General features: G+C 54.0%; 1 protein-coding gene across 1 annotated transcript; it reads left to right on the top strand.

The window, feature by feature from the left end:
- The first annotated feature begins 2,059 nt into the window (after nucleotides 1–2,059).
- Nucleotides 2,060–21,892, top strand: PITPNA (phosphatidylinositol transfer protein alpha). Its single transcript, XM_081172247.1, is given in 13 exon segments — nucleotides 2,060–2,198; nucleotides 6,765–6,795; nucleotides 10,662–10,807; nucleotides 11,870–11,961; nucleotides 14,620–14,648; nucleotides 14,650–14,664; nucleotides 15,661–15,735; nucleotides 16,637–16,720; nucleotides 17,501–17,578; nucleotides 17,888–17,998; nucleotides 18,623–18,745; nucleotides 18,932–19,001; nucleotides 19,471–21,892. Coding segments are annotated over 12 exon segments (852 nt in total). The 5' UTR covers nucleotides 2,060–2,178; the 3' UTR covers nucleotides 18,980–19,001; nucleotides 19,471–21,892.
- The last annotated feature ends 1,730 nt before the right edge of the window (nucleotides 21,893–23,622 follow it).

Genomic DNA, 23,622 nt, shown 5'->3' with positions numbered 1-23,622 from the left:
CACACACCCTCTTCCCAGTCCACAACTCCCTGCCCTGCTTTGGGCCCTCCTTGAGTGCTTTGCCTGACTGGACTCTGCCCATGAACTCTGGTCATGTCTCTTGATGGCACTGGACAGGAGGGGTGCCTATATGTGCAGAAACTGTGTAGCAAGGCAAATGCCCATTTTGCTTCTGGCCCCCGCTCCCCACATATGTGCAGCCCTTAGACTGTAAAAGGTTCCTGAGCCAGAGATTCAAAACAGACAAAAGGAAGTCCTTCACACAACATGTAACCGAACTCATTGCCACATGAAGTGGAGATGGCCACTAGCTCAGCTTGCTTTAGAAGGGGGAAATCCAAGGAGGAAGAAGCAGCAGCCTTCCGATGGCTGTGTAGAACCTCCACTTTCAAGGGCAGTCTACCTCTGAATGACAGATTCTGGAGGGCAGCAGGGAGGGAGAGCCCATGCTTTTATTCCCTTTCTGGGCTTCCCAGAAGCACCTGCAGGAAGTGGGAGGCTGGGCTCCATGGCCTGATCCTGCAGGGCTCCTCTTTTGCTGGAATTCCCTCCCAGGGCTGTACTGGGCCATGGAGAGGGTGACATCCTGCAAAGACAATGAGAAACTTCTACTATCAGAGGCAGCTGAGGAACAACCAGTGTAACCAGCTCAGCCGGTATAAACCCGGAAACCTAGCAACCCTTGAAATGAGGATGACAGCAGGCGGCTATCCCAGGCTCACTTCATTCTCCGTGCAGGGTGGAGGCACCAGATTGCCCTGCCATGCAGAAAGGGCTGTCCCAGGGCTCAGGGTGGGGCAGGATCTCCTCCTCCTCCTCCTTAGCAGCTGAGTCATGCTTTGCAAAGGGGGGGGGGCAGACTCAGCCCTCCAAACCACCTTTCAGCAGCTGAACCTTCCTTCCAGCCAAACCCTTTTCAAAAGGGTGCTTCCCCCACCCCACCCCCCAAAATATGGAAAAATTCCCACCAACTAACTGATGAATTGAATAGGCAGGTGTGGGGAAGGAGTGCAAGTGTTGTTGGACTACAACTCCCACCGCCCCGATCCCTGACTATGCTGGTACATCCACACATGACTTCCCCCAAAGAAACCTGGGAACTATGTTGTTGTTTAGTCGTTTAGTCATGTCCGACTCTTTGTGACCCCCTGGACCAGAGCACGCCAGGCCCTCCTGTCTTCCACTGCCGCAGTTTGGTCAGACTCATGCTGGTAGCTTCCAGAACACTGTCCAACCATCTCGTCCTCTGCCATCCCCTTCTCCTTGCGCGCTCCATCTTTCCCAGCATCAGGGTCTGTTCCAGGGAGTCTTCTCTTGTCACGAGGTGGCCAAAGTCTTGGAGCCTCAGCTTCAGCTGGGAACTATAGTTTACCCCATCCCAGAACTACCCTTCTTGGGATTCTTTGGGGGAAGCCGTGGGGCTGTGTGGGGTTGCAGTTCACCAACATGGGGGGGAGCCCCCTCTCTCAGCCGCTGCTCTGTTTCAGGATGAACCCCACGGGGCTCCTTTGGACGTCCGCCACATTCTGGATGAATGAATGAATTTTATTATTTCGGTCACAGACCAGTTCCAGCCCACATAGAATATCAAGGAAGTCATAAAACATGATAGGGATACATTTGAATTTGCAATTAGGTATAACAGGGACAATACAGATATAGCAACAGTTAAAAAATATAAAAATTAAAACTTAGTCACTAACATATAACCTAAAATTATCCTGGATAGAAACCGAGGCACCAGGACAGGGACGTGAAGTGGGGGCACGTTGCCGAGCGAGCGAAAGAGGCGGCTGGCGCCCTTATCACTGGAAGCAAGGAATGCCTCTGAGCATACGCAGAGCGCCTCCCGACCCGCCTCAACCTTCCCGCGCGCCTCCTGCGCACGCGCCGCTCGCGCGCCCCACCCTCCCGCTTTCCCTCCGCGGCGTGACGCCATCGCGCCGGGGACGCGTCGCAGTGACGCAGCGGCTGTTGCCGGGGAACGCTCGTTCCTTCCCTCTCGGTGCGCCGCCCCCTCCCCTCTCGCTCCCGCCCCCTCCCTTCGGCGCTCCGTCCGGGCCGCGCGCGGAGCCCAGAAAGAGGCGGACGGCGGGCGAGGAGAGACGGAGCGCAGCCCCGCAGGACGAGGAGGAGCAGGACGGACCGCCAGGAGCCGCCGCCGCCCGCCCGCCCGCCATGGTGCTCGTCAAGGAATAGTGAGTGGCCGCCCGGGGGCATGTGGGGGGGCGAGGGGGGTCTCTCCTCAGAAGGGCTTGAGGGAGGTGGCAGGGAGTTCCGCAGGCGGAGACCCCCCCCCCACCCACTGTCCGGAGGGACGGGGGCTGCGCTCCCTCCCGAGCGGGGGGAGGGGGTCTCTCTCTCTCCCCCCCCCCCCGTGGGAGGGATGCGGGTCCGAGGAAGAGGAGGATGGACGAGGGCGATGAAGGTCACCCTCCGCCCGATGCCGGGATGGGGATGAGGATGGCGGAGCCGCGCTGCCCTCCTCCTCCCCCTCCCCGGCGCCCGGCATCCTCTTTCGCAGGAGGACCTTGGAAGAGCGGAAGGCCGCCGCCGGGAGCCCCGAGGGAGAAGCGGGCCGACCTCCCCCCCCCCGGCCCCTGGGTGGGCCACCTTCCCTCTCTGGCCAAGCGGCTGCCTTGGAGGACCGGCTCGTCCGGACAGGGCACAGCAAGGTGCGGGCTTGCCGCAAGGTTAACTTGAGATGAGTGCCTCTTTTTTGCACCATGGTGGTGCTTGTTTTTGAGTTGTTTTTTTGGCTAAGGTCACTTGACCCTGCCTGAGGTCAGCCTGCAAAACCTCCTTGGTATGGCCCTTCCCTGGGCCTCTGGCAACAGGGTCTTCCTCCTCCCCCTCCTCCTGCTGCTGCTGCTGCTGGAAGTCCTGCCTTGCCAGTGAGTGCTGGGGGGGAGGACTTTTGCTGGTGCCTTCCAGGTGCAGGGATTTGCCAAACGCCAGAGCAGGGACCCAGAAGATGGGACAAACCATTTGCTCTCCCTGGCAACCGGCTTGCCAACATGGCCACAGCCATCAGATGCTGACTGGGCTTCCGTGGAGGAGAGCTAGATGCCGGCAGCAAAGAGCAGCTGCTTCTTCCTTGACCTGCCTGGAGTTAAACTTCTGTCCTTCTGCAGCACTGTGTATCCGCAGTGTGGGATAGAGTCTGGGATGCCCTGCTGCTCTCCTCCCTGCTCCAGGGTCCTGGTCACGTCTTGGCCCCACAGCACAGCGTTCCCTTTTCTTCCCCTCTCTGAAAGCACATGGAACTTCCTGAAAGAGCTTTCAGACTAGAGCTTGTTTCATATATTGCTCAAAGTTTGCCTCACCTCAGAGGCAGGCAGACCCTGCAGCAGAGCTTCTTTTAAGCCTGGACCAATCCTCCGCTGTGGCCCCAAGGAAAGTGAGCCACGGCTAATCAGCCATGCTTGGTCCAAAGTCTACTCAGTTATGAAAGTATGACTCTATTGTGCTCCTTTATAGGTTTCTAGTTGAGAGAGCTTTGAAAGAAAGTATTTTCGTTATTAAGGTGGTTTTACCTGTTTGCTGACTCCTTGACATGTCTGGAAAATGACAGCTGGCTATGCAGAGTCTGCTTCTTCTGGACAAGTTTTGGTTTTCCCAAGTTATATGCATTTTGACAGGTCGCTTGATGATGAAATTACTAATTGTCTCCTGTCTGTCTCTTTGTAAACACAGACACACATCCTAGCCTCAGGAGTCATGCTCTGCTGGCTCATCTCATGCATTGCTTTATTCCAAATGCTCATAGAATTGGAGGGTTGGAAAGGTATCCCAAGGGTCATCTAGTCCAACCCACTTGCAATGCAGGAATCCTAGCTGAATAATCCCTGAAAGAAGACCATCCAACCTCTGCTTAGAAACCTCCAAGGAAGGAGAGACCAATACCTTCCAAGGGAATCTGTTCTACTGTTGAATGGCTCTCACTGTCAGAAAGTTCTTCCTGATGTTTAATTTCTTGCAATTTGAATCCATTGGTTCGGAGCCTCTCCTCTGGAGCAGGAAAAAACAAACTTGCTCCATCTTCCATGTGACAACCCTTTAGATGTTTGAAGGGTCATTTCTCAGTTTCCTCTTTTCCAGGCTAAACATACGCAGCTCCTTCAACTTTTCCTCATAAGGCTTGGTTTCCAGACCCCAGATGATCTTGGTTGCCATCCTCTGCACACGTTGCAGCTTGCCAATGGTCTTCTTAAATTGTGGTGCAGGACTCCAGGTGTGGTCTGACCAAGGCACAATAGAGCGGTACTATTACTTCCCTTGATCTGGACACTAGACTTCTGTTGCTGCAGCCTAGAACAGCATTAGCTTTCCCCCCTGCTGTATCACACTGTTGACTCATGTTCAGCTTGAGGTCTACTAAGACCCCTAGATCCTTTTCACATGTACTTCTGGCAAGCCAGGTGTCCCCCATCTTCCATTTGTGCAGCTGGTTCTTCCTTCCTAAGTTTATAACCTGGCATTTGTTCCTTTTGAAATTCATTTTATTAGTTTGGGCCCAGGTCTCCAATCTGTTATGGTCATCTTGAATTCCGATTTTGTATTCTGGCATTAGCTACCCCTCCCAGTTTGTTGTCTTCTGCTAACTTGATGAGCATCCCCTCCATTTCTTCATCCAAGTTGTTTATAAATAATGTTGAACAACAACAGGCCCAGGACAGAACCCTGTGGCACCCCACTTGTCACTTTATTGCAGGATGATGAGGAACCTTTAGTGAGCACTCCTTGGATTCAGCCAATCACCTACAACAAAACCACTTTACAGTTACTTCGTCCAATCCACATTTTACTAGCTTCTCTGCAAGAGTATCATGGGGAGCTTTGTCAAAAGTATTATGGAAATCAAGATACACTATGTCCACAACATTCACCTTGTTTTTGAGAAACCCATGCTGGGTCTTAGTAATCAAAATATCCTCCCTAAGTGCTGTTTAATTATCTGTTCTGGACTTTTTCCTGGTTTTGATGTCAAGCTGATTGGTGGGTAGTTTCCTAGGCCTTCTTTCCCCCTTTTTTTGAAGATTGGGACAACGTTTTTGTCTCCTTGTTCACGTCTTCTGGTCTGTTATGACCAAGTTTACGGCTGAGCTCTAAATATTTTGGTACAGGCTCCTGCTTTTAACAGCCATTTTAGAAATATATTTCTGGCTCTGACCAATCATAGAATCATAGAGTTGGAAGAGACCACAAGGGCCATCGAGTCCAACCCCCTGCCAAGCAGGAAACACCATCAGAGCACTCCTGACATATGGTTGTCAAGCCTCTGCTTAAAGACCTCCAAAGTAGGAGACTCCACCACACTCCTTGGCAGCAAATTCCACTGTCGAACAGCTCTTACTGTCAGGAAGTTCTTCCTAATGTTTAGGTGGAATCTTCTTTCTTGTAGTTTGGATCCATTGCTCCGTGTCCGCTTCTCTGGAGCAGCAGAAAACAACCTTTCTCCCTCCTCTATGTGACATCCTTTTATATATTTGAACATGGCTATCATATCACCCCTTAACCTCCTCTTCTCCAGGCTAAACATGCCCAGCTCCCAATGACAGAGAACAAAATAAGGCACTTCTTTATTTGCTGTCCTCCTTGCCAGAAGCGCAGGAAGTTACTCGTTCCTCATCTTCCACGCAGACCCTTCCAGGTGACTCTCCTCCCCTTTGACTTTCATGTTTCCCTCTAGGGTACCTTTGCCCAAGACTGGTTTGGTGAGGGAGCTCACTCAGTAGGGTGTCTTGCCCTCGGCCTGTTTGTGGACCACTGTGAGCTCTGCTGTCCAACCGGCTAGGACGGAGGGGTCTCTTTGCAGAATTCCATACATTCCTGGACTCCCAACGCCCACCATCCCAGTCTGTTGCCAAGTTGCCTGCTGGGAACTGGAATCCAGCTGTCCCTGAAGGGCCACAGCAAGTTCCCCTTCCTTAGAGGAAGAGGGCTGGCAGCTCTCAGGGTTGCTACTGGGTGTGCACTGCATTGCTGGGGAAGAGAGACTGCCACATTTTGTGCCTGGAGCCCTTCCCCAGTTTGGAGTCGTTCCAGTCCACACTGTCTTGACTTTTCTGGAGTTCATCAGTTGGCCTTGCCAAACATCAAGAGCTTTGCCAAATATTTAAGTTGCCCTAGTATGGAGATTACTGGCATAGTTGTAAGAAACCCTTGTCTCTTTGTTTTAGTAGAGGTAGGCTTTGGTGACAGCTGCTATTGTGATGCCATCATCATAACGCATTAGATAAAGCAAACATCTTTGCATCTTACGTTAATGTTTAACTAGCCACTGTGTGTGTGTGTGTGTGTGTGTGTGTGTGAGAGAGAGAGAGAGAGAGAGAGAGAGAGAAACATTATTGTGGGGTTGGGGTTGGGGTTGGGGTTTACATGTGTCTTCTTTCTTGAAAGTTCCTTGGTGGGGCTTGGACAGAGTCCATTTACTGTTCTAGTTTTTCTGTTTATGGAAGTGACAGGCACATATATTCTTTTTCTCTTTCTCCACACAACATTTGTGAAACGGGAAACTTCATTGCTGTTCTGGGAGGTCCTTGCCTGAGTTGCCCGATGCTGCAGAAATGAACTCCCCAGCAGAGACAGCAGTGGCAATGGGGGTGGCAGGCAATAGTGGGGGCGGGGGGGTGTCCTAGCTCCACTGGAAGCCCTTGGGCTGTAATCCTCCAGTGGGACTGTGAGTTGTTGTTGTTGGCACTGTGCAAATGATCCTGGTTACTGGACCTTTAGTGAACTCCCTTTTGTCTCTTCTCTTGCAGTCGTGTTCTTTTGCCCGTGTCTGTGGAGGAGGTAAGTGCCAACTTCTCTGCTGCTTCTTTTTCAATACCTGCCTTAAATCTAGTCTTGGTTCCATTTGTGGCCAGTGAGAAGTGTGTTGTGGCTACTTAAAGATTAGCTCATTTCTGCTTTAGTAGGGGCCACTTTGCTGCAAGTGGGGAGGAGGTGGGTGCTTAGTGCTGTGGAGAGGAACTTGTCACCAGTTCTGCAAGGGGTTGAGTGACATTGAACAAGTTTCTGGGGCTCTCCTTAAGGTGTGAGGGCCTGGAATTTGCCTGCAGGCTTTCTAATGTTCTTCTCACTGTTTAAACACTCATGGTCAGAGCACCCACAAGTCTCAAGTGTGTGGCAGATCTTTCCACCAACCCAGTTCCCTGCTCCACTCTTGGCATCAGTTATGGATGGAAGAGTCTATAAGATTTATCCAGGCTCCTGGCTCTGTTGCCTGCCTGCCCTCCTTCTTAAGACTATTTGAATTATTAGGAACAAGCTGCTGACTAAAGAATGTTCCTGCATTTGCAGCAAGATTAGTGAGTGTTGTGTGAGGGCCTAACTCCCACCGTGCCATAAACTTCAGCCTGCCTGCCTGCCAGGGGCTTTTGCGTGGAGGTGGAGACATCCCTAGGATGCATAGCTTGTTATTCCCCTTGCTCTCTCTCAGCGCTTTGTGCTCCAGGGAAGTGTCAGGCCCTCACTGGGGGCATTCCTGGGTGCCTGTGGCAAATGTGAGCATTGCACAAAAGCGTGCATCATTTCCCCCAACTATTTGTTTTGAAGCACAAGTGTGGAGGGGGCTACCAGCTTGAGCAGAGAGCTCTGGTTGACTTTCCTTCCAGGTCCATTTTTCTGCTCCCCCAACCCTGGTGATGGCAGTAACAAAGGACAATGGAGGCAGAGCTAGGAGAATGTAGGTCAGCCCAAGTGGCCTGAAGCACACACGTGCGTCTTCTGTATCAGCTTCTCCCACAGAAGGAGACCCAGCTGGGGAGCCTTGCTGGAAGTGCTCCTTGCTCCTGGCCAGGTCTTTGGGTGCTGCCCTTCCTCCAGCCTGGATTGGACGGGGCTCATCCTGGTCTTCTGGCATGACACTCCTGGGGCACTGACTCGCTCTCTGCTTGGGTTCCCCATGTGGAATATTTGGAGAGTAATGCTGGCCAACCCTGTACGGTTGCTGCAGAGGTAACTGAGACAATATGTGCGAAGTAAATATGCCTGCTTGAAATCCCCACGGCTGCCCGCTAGCCTGCTCTGGCGCCCGGGTGGCTCCTCCTGAGCAAGGGCTGCCTTGGCTGCCTCAGGCTCTGCACCTGCTGGGGTCCTGAGTCCCGTCCGGTGCTGCCTTGTCAGAATTGGGGCAAAGCAGAGTTGGGTTCATGTTTCCCAGAGTTCGGGTTACAGAGTGCCTTGAAGAGAGGAGGAGGCTCCTGACACCTTGCAAGTGCAGCTTGGCCTCTTGCCGCTTCTGAGGCTGCACCCCTTGAGCAGCCTGGCTTCCTGTCTCCCTGGACAGGGCCTGACAGGGAGCCCCCTGGGTCAAGCTCTCTTGGAGACTCCCATCCCTGGCTTGTGGCTTTGGCAAGGTCCGGCTGGTCCCAAAGCACAACTCAACCAATGCAGGCAGGTGCCATTTCCATTAAAGAGACCAGAAAGCCAGAGGACCTAGGAAGGAGGTGCAGGCGTGAGCTGAGAGGAGGAGCCAAAGCCCTGAGGCTACTGGGATGGGGAGCAGCGGGTTCTCCGGAGCTGTGTAAAGGGACGCCAAGAGGGGGAGCTGCAGAGCAAGATTTGTTCTGAGCGGGCTGGGTGCCAGCTGTGCTCTCTCTTGAGCCTACAGAACCCCTCAGCATTCCCCCCCCCCCGGAAAGCAATGGCGGCAAAGGGGAGGAAAGCAGGAACCTTCCTCCCAATGAGGCAGCTTAGGCAGATTAAAAATCCAATGCATCACAGTCCTACAGTCCAATGGCCAAGGTTCCGTGTGGGGCTTGTAGGTGTCCGTTCTCTGTATTCTGCAGGGGCATCTGCAAGAGCCCCAATGGGGGAGGGGGACCTTTGTAGAATATAAACAAGGTGGGCCATCTTTAATATCCAGAGGCGATTTAGGATTGGATCTAACCCCTCCCCCGAATATCAGTTGCTTGGTGTTTTTGGGCAGGATGTGTGGGTGTGTTCTCAGCTGTTACTTCTAACATGGTGCCATCATTTGTACCCACTCTCTGTGTGCCCCCCCCCAAACCACCCCCCTTCCTGCTTGTGAGCTGGAGGATCTGCCTTTCCCAGCTGAATGCAAAGCTGCTTCCAGGAGGATGAACGGCCCCCAAGGAGCCTGGCTGAGGGGTGGAAAGGAAGAGGGGTGCTTTCAGTACAGGATCTTGTCTCCCTGAGCATGGCACTGAGTCTGAAGTTTTAGCCCCAGCAGAGCACAGGGCCACTGACCGCCAGGCCTCCCAGAGCGCTGAGCTGTTCCTGCTGGACTGAGCACCTGAGCTGAGCGGCTCCTTCCAGCCACCCCACCACCCTCCTTCCTGGGCACGGGGCCTCTTGCCCTCTTGGACACTTTCTCTGGCGGATTCCCCCGGGGCCTGCTCTTATTTAACACAGCAATTTATCTGGGCCTGCTTCCTTGTTCCAATGGGATTAGGGGATCAGAAATAACAGGGAAGATTAAGGGGTGAAGATGGCAGTCCAGCAGCCTGATCCTCTTAGTGCCTGAACTCTAACTTGTGGAGCGAGAGGATGCAGGAGAGGGAGAGTGACCGGAGAGTGCGTCAGCGCTGGGGACACGCTGCTCTCTGTCCCCAGGGGACCCCGTCTGGGAGACCCCACCCACCCCCTGGGACAAAGCCACTTGGTCTGCCCCAGTATTTGCTCTCTCTGCTCTCTCTGGGTGTGTGTATGTGAATGCCAGGCCTGCACTGGAGGGGCTTCACAACTGTGCTCACAATTATGGGGCAGATGGCCTAAAACGCCTGCAGAGCCTGGAGGTTTAGTGTTGGACTAGGACTGGGTAGAGCCAGGCTCAAATCCCCCTAAGCACCTAGTGCTGCTTCCTCTTAGCGGCCTAATCCTTTCTAGGGTGAAATGGGGGGCGCTGGGCACTTTGGAGGGCTGGGTCAACCCCTGCTCCAAGGACTCTGCAGAGCAGGCCCTGCTTCCGGCCGGTGGAATGACCCAGGGCTCCCTCACAGGCTCTGCAAAGTCCTGGCAGCAAATGCAGCACATAGGCAGAAAAACAGCTTGGGCGCCCAGCACCCGACCCAGGCTCAGTCCCTGGCAGCATTGCCAGGTAAAAAAGAGGCTAATGATCTGCACAGCGTAAAGCAGCCAAGAACATAGGAAGCTGCCTGACACACGCTTAATAATAATAATAATAATAATAATAATAATAATAATAATAATAATGTTATTATTTATACCCCCACCCATCTGGCTGGATTTCCCCAGCCACTCTGGGCAGTTTACAGCATATCTAAAAACATAAAACACCAAGCATTAAAAGCCTTCCAATACAGGGCTGCTCAGACCTTCCTCTGTCCTGTTTTGGGTTGCCTGTAGGGCTGGGTCTATGCCTATAGCACAGCCAGTGGTCAGGGATGATGGGAGTTGTAGTCCAGCAGCATCTGGGGGCGCACGGCTAAAGAGCACTGCCCTACGCATGATCTCTCCAGCGCCTGCGATCATTTGCCGTATCTTTGCATGGTCTCATGCTCCTGTTGCAAGCCACCTTCAATCATTCCTGCCCCACCAGTTGAGACCCAGTGGGGTAGGTGATGCTGAGCTGGCTGGACCAGTGTTCTGCCCCAGTCCAGGGCTGCTGCTTGTGTCCCTGCCTACCTGCTTGCTGAATCTACAGTGATGCTGCGATGTCCCTCCTCCTTCAGTACCAAGTGGGGCAGCTGTACTCCGTGGCAGAAGCCAGCAAGAACGAAACTGGCGGTGGTGAAGGGGTGGAGGTCCTGGTGAACGAGCCCTATGAGCGCGACGGGGAACGTGGGCAGTACACACACAAGATCTACCACTTGCAGAGGTATGTGGCAGAGATGCTGTAGGCAGGGTGGGTGTTGGTCAGCTGAGGCCTTGCTTGGTCTTCCTGGGGAAGGGGTGAACTCCACTGCTTTGCAGTCTCTTTGCCTTTGGGGAGAGGAGGATAGTTGACCCCAGGCTCTGTCTTAGGAAGGCCGACCCTGTCAGAGGAAGGAGCCCTCTGGCCAGAGTTCTGAGCAGCCTTCCAAGTGAGCTTAAGGGGTGGCTGGAGGAAGTGCTTGTTGGGTGTGGGGGGGGGTTGGATCTTGGCCCCTCAAGTGACACACAGATTCATCCCTCCCCCTTGCAGTAAGGAAGCTCTTCTGGGTGTTTGTCCAGCCCTAGTAGTTCTGCTTTTCTGCATGTCGGGCTTGTTGCTGCTTGTGCACAAGAAAAGCAGTGGCTCCCCTTCCTGCTTCAGCTTCTGGGCAGCTGTTCTTGTGGCACTCCTTGCTGCAGCTCCTTTTTGGGTGGGGGTATTGCTTTGATCCCAGGTGCTGTGACCTGTTCGAGTGACCCTCCTGTTGGAGACGGCCACAGCCAGGCACTTGTGAGCTGAGGTTCCTCATCGACCCTTTCTGGCCTGGTGATGAGCAGACTGGGGAGACAGAGAGGAGGAGGAGTCGCAGCTGGGTGGGGGGAGGACGTGGGGAGTCCACAGAGAGGAGCTCCCTCTTGACCCCTTTACAAAGCAGCTTGCTGTGCAGCGAGCCCTTGGGCTTTACCTGCAACTGTGTGGAGCAGCAGGTGAGCAATGGAGGGGGGGGGGTCAGTCTGAGGTCCTGGGCCTGAGGACTGCTGGCTTGGGGGTGGTTTCAAGTCAGTTGCCTTTTTCTGCAGTGCCAGTGGCTCTTCTCAGCTTTGTGTGGCCTTCTGGGTGCTGTTTCAGCCTTTGGGTGCAGGGCATTGTGTTTGTGGCATTTGACACATGTTCGCTGGCTGTTGCAGTAGTCAGTCAGAAGATCAGAGGCCCAAAAGCATCCTGGGCTTGTCTGTCTTTGGAGCTGGGCTGTGTGTGCAAGATGCCGTTCAAAGACAGCTGTCTTCTGTTGCTCGTTTCCTGCAGCAAAGTCCCTCCCTTTGTGAAGATGCTGGCCCCAGAGGGAGCCTTGAATATCCACGAGAAAGCCTGGAATGCCTACCCTTACTGCCGGACTGGTGAGTAGCCTTGCACTCTGTGGGGTGGGACACCCCCCTCATCTATTTGGAAAAGTGCAGGCAGGGCCAGGCTTTGGGGACCTTTTGCACAGACCTTCCTAAGCTGCAACTGAGATCACTTTCCCTCCCTGGGATGGGCAGCTGTCTTGTGAGGCCAGCCGGAGTTCCAGGGCTTTGGTGCTGGAGAGAAGCATCCGTTCTGCTTCCTTGTATAAACCACAACAGGGCTTGTCTGATGGATACCTGGGCTGATCCTGCCTGGTTGATCAGCCAGGCAGGACTCTCCCTGCTCCAAATCAGCCCTCGAGAGGAAGATTCCTGGAGATCAGGCAGGGCTGAGTGGAGTGAGCCAGTTTGGAGGAGCTTGTGGAGGGTCCTCTTTGTGCCTTGGCAGGTGAGGGCGAGGCTGGAGCCCTAGGGCAGCTGCTGGCTCCCTGGTGCCGTGGCCAGGAGGAACATCTGCCTTGGCAGCCCTGGGGGAAGAGCTTAGGCCAGCTGTCCTGGCGAGGATCACAATTTGTCTCTGGCTTATCACATTAGCACTTTGCCTGAGACATCGAGATTCCTGCCAGGGCATGGCCAGTGTGTCCTGGCATTAAGTGGTGCTCCTTTCCTGTCCAGCATTTCATGGCTGCCCGACTGGCTTTCCTCTGGGCATGGGTGAGGCTACAAATGTTCTTGCCCCTGAAAGCTTTGCAGGGTCCCTTGGCCTCAGGTGCTTCCCCCAAACCATGGACTAATGAGCTTCTCATGTAGGGAAAACAGCAACCCTTGTTCCTCTCCAGCAGCGGCCAAGCTGTGCCTCTGGCAGGCCAGCACATAGCTCAGCGCTTCTGTTTTCCAGGCCTGCCATGTTAGCGTTTTGGGTGGGAGGATGGTGTAGCCACAAGGCTTGGTTGGTGCAGGAGCTGCAGCCACTGCTCATGTAGGTCACAGGGGGCCTTGCTGCCTTCGCCTGAGTTTTCCAAGGGCAGAGAAGGCACACTGGGTGGGGGCCCCAGGCCATGGCCTCTTCTGGCCGTGGGTCCTTGCATTGCTCAGGCCTCCCTGGGGGAAACATCCATTGCTGCTCCTGCCCTGGACCAGAGTCTGTGGAGGCAGCCTGGCTGGGAGGGGGAGCTGCACCTCCACCTGGACTTGCAGCAGTGCTGCATCCAGGGCAGGCCACACTTTGTGGCAGCTGCGCAGGGCTAGGGATGGCTTAGTGGGGATCTTGGGACACGGCGGTTCTTCATTTCCCGGAAGAAACTAGCAAACTGTGCGAGGCCCATCCTTGAGAGTTGGGCAGCGGTGCTCTGATTCAGGAGCCCTGCCCTGTGAACCTCCGCTCTCTCTTCCTTGCTTTAAGTTGGGAACGACACACCCAGCATGCTCTGGGACTGTGCGCCAAGGGAACTGCCATGGCGGCTTCCCTTCACGGTACATTCCCGGGTGTTCCCTTGTGAAAACTTGTAGGGCCAAGCAACCTGGCGTTAATTCCTCAGAAGTCTCTGTGCTTTGAGCAGCCGTCTGACGCGGGGCGTTGAAACCCTGGCATTTGCCCTGTGAGCCTCAGCTCCTCCTCTTCAGAATGGAAAGAGTGGCAATGGCTGGTGCAGATGCCTGGCCTGTCACCAGATCCACCGAGGCCTGGCTCATGAATAATGGAGCTCTGCTATCAGAAGCATCTGATTACTGGCAGCCGGCGCTGGGCTTGGTGTGCTGGTTTTGGTTACCACACGGTGGAATGTGAAGAGCTGGCCTGGCCTGGGAGGCGGCTCCTTCCCCCTGTGCAGGATTGGAGCGAGGAGAGAAGGAGAATGTCCTTATGCACAAAGTGGAGAAGGCCTGGCAGGCAGCAGTCACCTGACCAAACTTATTCCATCTTCTCATCCAGCTGGAAGCAAATGGCAGCAGAGCCTCTAGCCTGGTTCACCAGGCGGCTGGGACATTTCCCCCGGGGTGGTGCGCTGTCTCCCTCGAGAGGAAGCCTCTTCCGGCCTCAACAACTACGCCTGTTTTCTAGGCACAGAAACTCTGGGATGGATTGAGCCAGTTCCCAGGGCAGCAAAGTCTCCCACATCCCTCTGCCTGTGGAGAACACTTCTTCCTCCCCATCCTGCAACAGTGGGGGGGGGGCTGTGGTCCTCCAGATGTTGCTGGACTCCCAATGTCCAGCAGCCGCAGCCAACCAGCAGAGGAAAGGAGGAGGAGGGAGCTGAGTATCCCCACCCCAGGGATGGCTTTGTGAAGCATGTTTGGTTATTGTAAGGGTTGAGTTGAGGAGTGCCTCCATAAGCCGGGGCCTCTGTCAGTGCAGACCATGAAGGGCTGAGGTCCACCTTGTTATATGGGAGCTTCCTAGGTGAACCCACAAGGCCCCTCATGCTCTGAGATGTGACACCTCCACCCCTGTAAACAGCAATAGAGCTGGTGCCCCCTCTGAAAAGTGGGGGCTGGAGCAGGAGCCCCAGGCAGTGCTGTTGATTCAGAGGCAGGCAGGAGCAGAATGACCCAGGAGCATATCCAGGGCTGGGGGGAGGGTTTGGGGCAGCAAGAGCACTTCCTTCTGGCAGTCCATTTGCCCCCCGCCCAGGCACCATGGGGCTACATGCATGGGGATGGGGGGGGTGGCACAGTTCCTGCTGCATCTCCAAACTTTTCTCTCTCTCATGAAAGCTGTCTTTCTCTTTCCATGTGCCGATTTCTGGAGCAGTTATTACGGTAAGTATGGCTTCCTCCCTCTTTCAGAGCGGAGCTGTGTAAGTGATTGGGGAGGCTACTGGGATGCCCCACAGCCAGGTGGGGTTTGCAGAGGGACGGCACCCTCGTGACGTGGAGCCCCTGCTTTGCACACAGAAGGTCCCAGCTGGCAGAAGACCCTTCTCTCTTCAGGGGTGAACTTTGCTTCTTTGAATTCAACAGTTGATGCCCCTCCACAGCCTCCTGCCCCCAGCCCTGTTCTCATCCTGGGCCGGCTGAGATCCTCCCAGGCCACTTGTACCAACCGGCCCTCCCTGTCCTGTGGCCTTTGCCCCTTCCTTCGCTGCTCAGCAGAGGCCATTGGACCCCCATCCTGGCCACTGAATCCTGTGCCCAGAGTGCTTTGGTTTATAGACTCGGTGTCTCGGCCGGTCCTGGCAGGCCCTTGATCAGCCCCTCTAGGAAGTGGCTGCCCTGGCGATGGATTCCAGGCAGGGCAAAGAAGTTGGGGGTGGGCTGGCTTCCTCCGGCTCTGCCCTGCTAGCCAAAACCCTGGAGAGCCTCTGCCAGCCTTTGTCCTGGGGCAGAGGACCAAGGCTCTGACTGGCAGCTCCAGGCATTCTTTGAGGGTTCTAGTCAACTACACTTTGCCCCCAACAGGGACTGTTTGTCTCTTAGCTGGAAGAGCATTGCAACATCTTTAAAACTACTCCATTCTCATCTTGTGATAGATAAAACAGTGCAGGTTAAATGTTAGCAGGCACAGAGTTCTGAGATATTTGCCAAATAATGTAAGAGCAAGTTTTCTCAAAATGTTTCTAAGGGCCTGGAATTCCATGGCTGTGATGTGATCCCAGCCTGTGAGAGAAAGTTGCCTGACCCAACTTCAGAAGCCAATGGGGAAAGGAGAGCAAGCAGACAGATCCGCTGCCCCAAGGGTTGAGTCTGGGAAAGGTGTATGCTCCCGCTTGCTTTTCCTAATTCACAGCTGGTAACGGAATCTTCTCTCTTTGGCAGAATGAGTACATGAAAGACGACTTCTTGATCAAAATTGAGACCTGGCACAAACCGGACCTTGGCATGCAGGAGAACGTAAGTGCCCTTGGCAGGGACGGCCCCTGTGGCTGGCTCTGCGTCCCGGAAGCGGGTGGCAAAGAGATGGCTCTGCAGAGCTTGCCTTCTGGAGGTGGCCAGGGGCAAAGAAGGTTCGGCATGTTGCTGGTTTGGAGCAATTCTAAGCCGGAAGGGCTTGTTCCCAAGTGAAGCCTCCCCATGCACTGCTCAGGAGCGCCACAAGACGATGCGCCTCCAGTGCGTGTGCCAGGGGTCCCCCAGGAGTGTGTGTGTCCATCTTAAAATGCCTCTCCCTGGACCACACAGGCTGTGGGGTGAAGTGTCCCCTCAGGCTGCTCTTGCGGGCAATGGGGGGATTCTTCACTTTCTAGCTTGCTTTTGGACAGGAGCTCTTTCCACCTGGGGCAGAGGAGAGGTTGCTTTTTGGGCCCCGGAGGACCTGGCTCTTCATGAGCCCAACCCTCAGCTTCTCTCATGTCTTTTCTTGCTGCTGCTGTGTTGATTTGATTTGTCTTACTTAGAAAACTATTAATTCTGAAGTGATGTGCAATGGGGGTATGTAACAGTAAGAATGTATAAAACTAATGAGCAGTATCCAACATTAGTCGTACTTGGAGCACCAAAGCAAATGGGCATAGTGAACTTGGGTCCATTAATTTCAGTGGGTTTACTCTGAGTAGAACTTAGTTGAATATAGCTTACTATAAATATTCTGCTCTTTCATAAAAGCTGTTTTCATGGCGATGAGTTTCTGTGTGTTTAAAGATCTTTGCTGTTATGTTCTTGTTCTGCATTGGCTGCCCTGAAAGCTCCAATGGCTGAAGGTGGGGGGAAGAAATCCATTTAAAGAAGAGCACTGAAACTTGGAAGGGGGGCACTGAGACATCACGCAAACGCTTCTCCTTTCTGCTGCCTGCAGGTTCACAAACTGGACCCGAATGAATGGAAGAACGTAGAAGCCGTCTATATCGACATTGCAGACCGGAGCCAAGTGCTTTCAAGGGTACGGCAGCCGAGTGCGAGAGCTGGCCTGGGGTGGGTGTTCAGGAGAAGGGCTCCTCTTGGGCTGCAGGCGGGGGGGGGCTTTGGGGGGGGCGCGCTTTGCTTGGCTGGAGAAAAGCAGCTGCCTCTGTCGGGGGCTGTTTCCAGTCGGCCGAACTGGGCCCTGGGCATAGCCACAAATAGCCACTTCAGAGTTGTCTGGCTGACTGTGACCTTGAGTTTTCCCTCAGAGCTCTGCAGCGGCATAGCTTACAAATGAAAGAATTGGCTTAGCCACAAAAACCACTTAAGACTTCTAATTTCTGTGGGCATTTTGTGTAGGCTTCTAGGAGAGTAAGAGGTTCCTTTTTTCTTTTCTTTTTATTTGCGAGCGCTGAGAAGGGACCATAAATCCCAGCATAAATCGCTCTGTTCCCTTGCTCAGGATTGTAATTGGCAGGGCGGCTGTGCCATGCATTGAGTGGAGAGAAAAGGGGGGTGCTGTCCGTCTTCCATTCCCTGGGGGGCCTTTGGGATTAGGAGCTCAGGCCAAGGTGGAAATGCCCAGCTTGGGTTGGGGCTTCTTCCTCCTGGTCCCCAGTGCAGGGAGCTACAAGGCAGCCTGGGATATCTTGCCCCTGAGCAGCTGCTGTGGCCCTCGATACTACAGCGGAAGGAGGGGAATGGAACTCCCCTGAGCTCCTTGCTTTCCAGGAAGCAAAGGAGACTGCTTTGCACCCTTCTTGGGAGGTAGGTGTTACCTTCCTTTGCTGTAACCTGCTCCCTGTTGTATCTGCTTCAGGATTACAAGCCGGAAGAAGACCCATCAAAGTTTAAATCCACCAAAACAGGGCGTGGCCCTTTGGGGCCCAACTGGAGGGTACGTATGGGCACTGGCGTCATTCTGGGTGCTGTGCCAAATGGCAGTGGTCCTTGGAGAATAGGGGCTGTGTAGCTGCCAGGTGTTCAGGCTGCTTCATAGCTGATGGAAGGTGGCTCAGGACTGTCTTCCTTGAGACTTAAATGGGGGGCTTCCTGGCTCACAGCCGATAATCTAGACATACTGGACCTGCTATTGTGGGTTGGGTTGCCGGAAGTATAAACGCTGAATGAGCGGAGAGGAGGAAGAGGGGAGGGCTGGTTTGGGGCCAAGGGCTCCATTCTGAGGATTCCTCTCTTACGTCTGCAGAAGGAACTGGGCAAGCAAACTGACTGTCCATACATGTGTGCTTACAAGCTAGTAACGGTCAAGTTCAAGTGGTGGGGGCTGCAGAACAAAGTCGAAAACTTTATACAGAAGGTGAGTGAAAGGTCATCCCAAAAGGCCAACAGGACGTAATTGGGGAAGGCGGGTGAGACGGTGCAGCCCTCAGCCTTCACAAAAGGGCTGGGTGGGGGAACGTCCCTTCCATCGCTTGGGTGTTGGTGTGCTGTGGCTTTCCCAGGTGGGCCACATTATTCTCTTGGAAGTGGAGCTGCCACGCATCAACTGCAGGCAGGCAAATGAAGCCCTGCCACGTTGCCCTCCTTGTCGTGAGGCAATCTTGACTCCTTTGGCAAGTGCACACAGCTTTCCTTTACAGCCAGCAAAACCTGTGCCTGCCTCAGAATAGCTACAAGCCAAGGGCTGAGATGGCCTTTTGCGCCCAGCAAGATGAACAGGCACTGTAGAGCCCATCTTCCTTCTGCTTTGTGTATCGGAGCGCTTGCATTCTTGCGCTTGCCTGCCAGAGCTCAGACCAGTCCGTCGCTGAATGAGGCCAAGAATATTGGAACTGACTTCTGGCAGGGAGCAATGTGGTGCTGCTCCCTTGAGGGGAGTGGGGAGGCATGACTCAGCTGCAAGGCTCAGCATGCCCTGCTGCACGCTGGCTGTGGACGGCTCTTGCGCTGGAGCTCTGAGCTCTTCTTCCTTCTCTTGTAGCAAGAGAGGCGGCTTTTCACAAATTTCCACCGGCAGCTGTTCTGCTGGCTTGATAAATGGGTTGACCTGACCATGGAGGACATTCGCAGGATGGAGGACGAGACGAAGAGGCAGCTGGATGAGGCAAGTGGGAAGGGACAGTCTGCTGGGCCTCATGTCCCCCAGAGTGCCTGGAGTTCTTGCTCCTTTTCTCTGTTGGATGCTTTGTGCGTGACACGAGGCTCTGCTGAGGACTCTCACTTCAGGAGATCTGCCCACTTGGCCTAACTTTGCAAAAGACCAAAAAAATCTCCTTTTCTCCTGCTGCAGATGAGACAGAAGGACCCCTTGAAAGGAACGTCGGCTGCAGATGACTAGCGTGGATTCCTCTCTTTGCACGGTATGTCCACATCTTTGGGGCTGCCTTCAAAGGTTAGAAAAGAGGCAGTGCCACAAATATGGGGACAGGGTGCTTCTGACATGAGCTGTGTTGTCCCTTCTTAAGGATCCTGCATTGGCTCCAAGCATAAATATCAAGAGAAACATCTGTGCCAAGTGCAATAAATTCCTGGTGCAAATGTTCTTTGTGGGCTCGGCTGCAGGAGGCTTTTGGTGTGTGTGTGGGGTGTCTGAGCAGGACATGGAATAAGTCTGCTGCTGGCTCTCCAGGGTTGCACAGTTGACTGTACCCTCACTGTTGAAACCGTGCAGTGTCATCCCTGACAGAAAAGGCACTCCCCCTCCTTCAAAAATGACTGCCATATACTCAGGAGTGTTTAATAAATCCAGCTACCCAGCAGAGTTTCCCCACTTGGAAGATCGCTTTCAAGCCACTGAAGTAACCCAGTTTCTCTCTTTCTTTCCTTAAGTTTGCAAAACAGCCAGCAGGAAGGCCCAGGAACTCCACCCTCTTGACCAACGGACCATCTCTGGATCAAGCCCTCCTCTATCCAGTCAGCAGGCGACTTCCAACCTCCCCTAGCTAACTCTAGTGGCCCTTACTATCGTGAGCAAATAGACAGTCCTCTGGTCCTGAGCGCTCTGGCCTTGGCACCTGGGCTGGAGGCGCTTCCTGGGGGATGGCTGCACCTGTGACACAGGCGCCTTCCCCAGAAGAGTGTTCAGCCCGATTCCCACGTGGCTCTTTGATTTCCAAGTGACCGTTTTAGCTGAAATAGTCTTGTGATGTGGTGATTTAGATTTCATATGTATGTATATATCTATATTTTTCCTTTGAAACACTGGGATAAACTGCTGCCTTGGTTTCTTCACCTTTCTTTGTCCATTTGTGGAGATGGGAACTCAGTATTAGAGGGTGTCAGGCCAACCTTTTTGCTCCCTGAATATCACGGTGATGGGCAGGGCTCCTGGCAACAAGGAGCAGGGAAGATTGCTACTAGCAGTGCACCTGCGCCAGCCTCTGCTCCTTGCCCAGGTTCTGCCTGCTGAGCCCCTTCCAGTGTGGTCCTCAAGGTCCACATTGCCGCTTTTGGGGTGGTGGGAGCAGGTGACTTAGTTGGCCTGCTAAGAAAACAGTCCTGGGTCTCCTCCACCTTCCCCTTTACTACAGTAGACGAGCGGAATGGTCTCTTAACCCGACCACCAAACAAATTGCACAAGCAGAATCCCGTTCTTTGGTTGTTTCCTGCTCAGGCGCTGCTTGTGTTGGGCGTTTGTGATGCTCCTGAGCAATAAGGCCCGTAGCACGGAGCAGTGGCACTGCAGAGGGGGTGATCTGTCTCTCTCGGTTGCCAGGAGCTGCAGGGGTCATGGCCAAAAGCTGGCTGAGCTCTTTGCTGCTGAGGAGGGGCTTCTGAAGCCCACTTGCCTGTGGGCTGGCAGCTGCTTAAGACAATCACAGGAGAAAGAGCGGGTTGAACAAACACTGCCGGCTTCACTCAGGAGCTGGTGGAAGCAGAGCTGAGGCCATGCCTTGGTGTGGCACCTCTGTAGCCGGGTCTCCTCCCTTTCTCCCTCCAGAGCAAGCTCTGCGCCTGAAGCAGTGGCCCTTGCCAGACAGAGAGGGTGGGAGACAAGCAGGGTGATGACGGGCAGCTTTGCCTTGAGAGGAGGCAGTTTATCCCTCTTGTCCTCTTGTTTTGTCCATTTTTTGCCTTATCAATGTCCAAGTGCAATAAGCAAGCTTGATCCGTTCTGGTCGCGCTCTCTTGACAGGTGACTTGAGGGGCTTTGGGGGAAAGGGGCTTTTAGCAAGGTCCCCAGGCGGAGCGGGAGGCATGGCTCAGCACTGGGCCTGCCTTGCCTGCCTGAGAAAGAGAAGCCCAGGGGTTGGGGCAAAGTCTGTGGGACCAGGAATGTGTCGGGTGCTCCCTCCTCCCTCCCCTCCAGGGCAAGGAGGCCCCCTGGTTAATCTTCCTGTACTGTAAAATACTGAGAATTGGGAATTAAAACACTGAACATTTTTTTCCTTTTTTTCTTTTGGTAATGAAGTGTAAGAGGATTCTTATACTTGAATGTGTTAACTGTTTCTATGGCTGTTCTTATCACTCCTGCTGCTTAAAGATTTGTTTTTTAGCTGAGAGGCTTTGTAGCTGGTGACACCACATCTCTATGGAAACAGATGGTGACATTTTGAAGGGTGGGGGAGAAAATCAAGGGAAGATTGTGGTATGAAGGTGAAAGCTCTCATTAAAACACAAAGCTTTCCTGCTTAGCAGTAAGAGCGAGAAAAATGCAGCAAACTTCCACTGTGTGTCCTTTGTTCTGCTCTTTGCGTGTTGCGTTTTTTTAGAGTTCGCCTCCTGCCGAACTGTAGCTGAGGCACATCTTCTGAGCCTTCTCTCTGCCTCCCCTGCCCCCCCCCCCCGTGACGACTGACCTCTTTGTTCCTTCTTGGGAGGAGGGGGGAGCCCAGCAATGGGAGCAGAGAGGGTGCTGCGGAGGCACCGCGTAACATGTTGCATTTGGCTTCATCACCCAGACCCCACCCCAACCTGTTGGCTTGGAGGAGGGTGGGTATGGTTGCTGAGCTGAGCTGCTTTCTCCCAACACCTGCCTGGGCTTCCATCTTTGGAGCCCAGTGGGGGGAGAGAAGCCCCCCACCCCACCAGCATGCTCTTGCCTTTCTGGGCTCATCCTCTGCTGGCCTCTGCAGGGACTCCCTGATCTGTTTTGGTTGGTTCCTAGTGCAACTCCTTTTTATGGCAAACACTTTGTAGACTTGATTAGATGATCTTATTGTTTCTTTAATGTGAGTTTGTGCCTTTTTTTGTCTCCCAATCTTCCAATACAGGCATATTGGAAACAAATCTAATAAAATCATAGACAGAGCATTGGCCTGCAGTCTGGCTTTTTCTTGGGTGGGAGGGAAGGAGGGAAGGAAGGAAGGAAGGAAGGAAGGAAGGAAGGAAGGAAGGAAGGGGTTGTTTTGTCTCTCCCCCACCCCGGTATCTTTTAGGGGGGGTGTCAGCCAGTGTGAATGACTTCTCTTTAACTGGAGGAGGGAAGCAGGTAGGGAAGCTGTGACAGCTGTTGTGCTTACTGAGCAGCTGGACTCCAGTAACCAGGGGGAAATCTCTAAGGACGACACAGCAGTGCTTGCAGCGGTTCTCAACCTGTAGGTCTCCAGATGATGTTGGACTACAACTCCCATCACCCCTGAGCTCTGGCCTTGCTAGCTAGGGGTGATGGGAGTTGTAGTTCAACATCTGGGTACCCACAAGTTGAGAGAGGCTGATAGGGAGTGGGTGGGCTTCCCTGGTTGTCCTCTTAGAAGGCTACAGTGGAGACCATGATTTCAGTAGAGTTGGTGACAGCCGGGGGTGGGACTTGGGGAGTGAGTGAATGAATCCCCTCCCAGAAGACGCTGGGAAGGCGTCAGGAGCCGAAGGAGCGACGGGAGAAGCGTCTCCTAGCCTGCAGTTTCCCGGAGGCAAGGCAGGAGCCCCTAGTGCCTTCCTACCGCAGAAGGGGTGCTCTGCACGTGTTCTTGGGTCTCTCTTATTCCGCATTTGCACTCGCGTGTCCGGCCTTTTCTAGTGGGACAGCCCTAATTTATATATAAAGCGAGTACAAGGCGAGGCTCCCTGCATTCTTATGAGCTTTGAGGCCGGTCACTTCCGCTCCCGAAAGGGACACATCGAGGTTGTATTTATCGTGCGACCTGAGACGCGGCTAGGAAAGCTCCGCTGCTGCGCTCCGTGGGGCTTCCTGCCGCGTCGCGCTCTGGGACAAGCCCTTTCCCCCTCCGACCCTCCTCCTAGCCGGCCTTCCGACGGCCCCGCCACACCGCCCGCCCTGCAGCGCTCCTGGGCCCGAAGCCGACCCGGAAGGCAGCTGCGGGACGTCACGGCCCGCTCTCGAAGGGACTCCGTCGGGGCCGCGCTCCCCCGGAGATATGAAATATACAGAGGGGACCATTTTGCTGCCGGGATGGGCCACTCCCTGGATCCAATTGAGAAACCATGTTTGAATCTTCCTCCCTCAAGTGAGAGCAGCACGTAGAAAACAGGGGCAGCCCGGACCGCGAAGGGCAAGCGCCCCCCCCCTCCCCGCAAAAGAAACACACGCACAAAACGCCGCAGGCACGTGCAGGTTTTTATTTTGCGAGAAATACGTTCATTTTACTGCGCCGGCCATCGCTGCAGCAGAGCGGAGAGTCCTCTGCGCGGAAGAGAGCCGCCTGCAACAGCCTTGCAGGGTAACCTCGCGCGGATATTGCGGGTTGGGGTCAGGCCCCATAATAATAATAATAAATTTTATTTATATCCCGCCCTTCCCAGCCGAAGCCGGGCTCAGGGCGGCTAACAACAATAAAATAATACATTATAAAATCATTACATTATAAAATTAATTCAAATCATGAAGAGCAGCAGGCACCAGGGTCGCAGCGACCCTCAAAACCCCATTGACTTCTCTGGCCAGCTTCTTGTTTCTACCCGGAAGTGCACCGGATATGACACTCTATCCTTTTTGGGTAGCTCTGCGTTCGCTCCCCGTTGTTTGCATCACGTGCTCAGAACGACGCGGCCTCTTGGCATCCCAGCCAATCAGGAGGCGCG

The sequence above is a fragment of the Podarcis bocagei genome (assembly GCF_964188305.1).
Source record: "Podarcis bocagei genome assembly, chromosome: 15".
NCBI classification, from domain to species: Eukaryota; Metazoa; Chordata; class Lepidosauria; order Squamata; family Lacertidae; genus Podarcis; species Podarcis bocagei.
The sequence above is the reverse complement of the archived record's forward strand: the minus strand, read 5'-3'. Positions and strand labels throughout refer to the sequence as shown.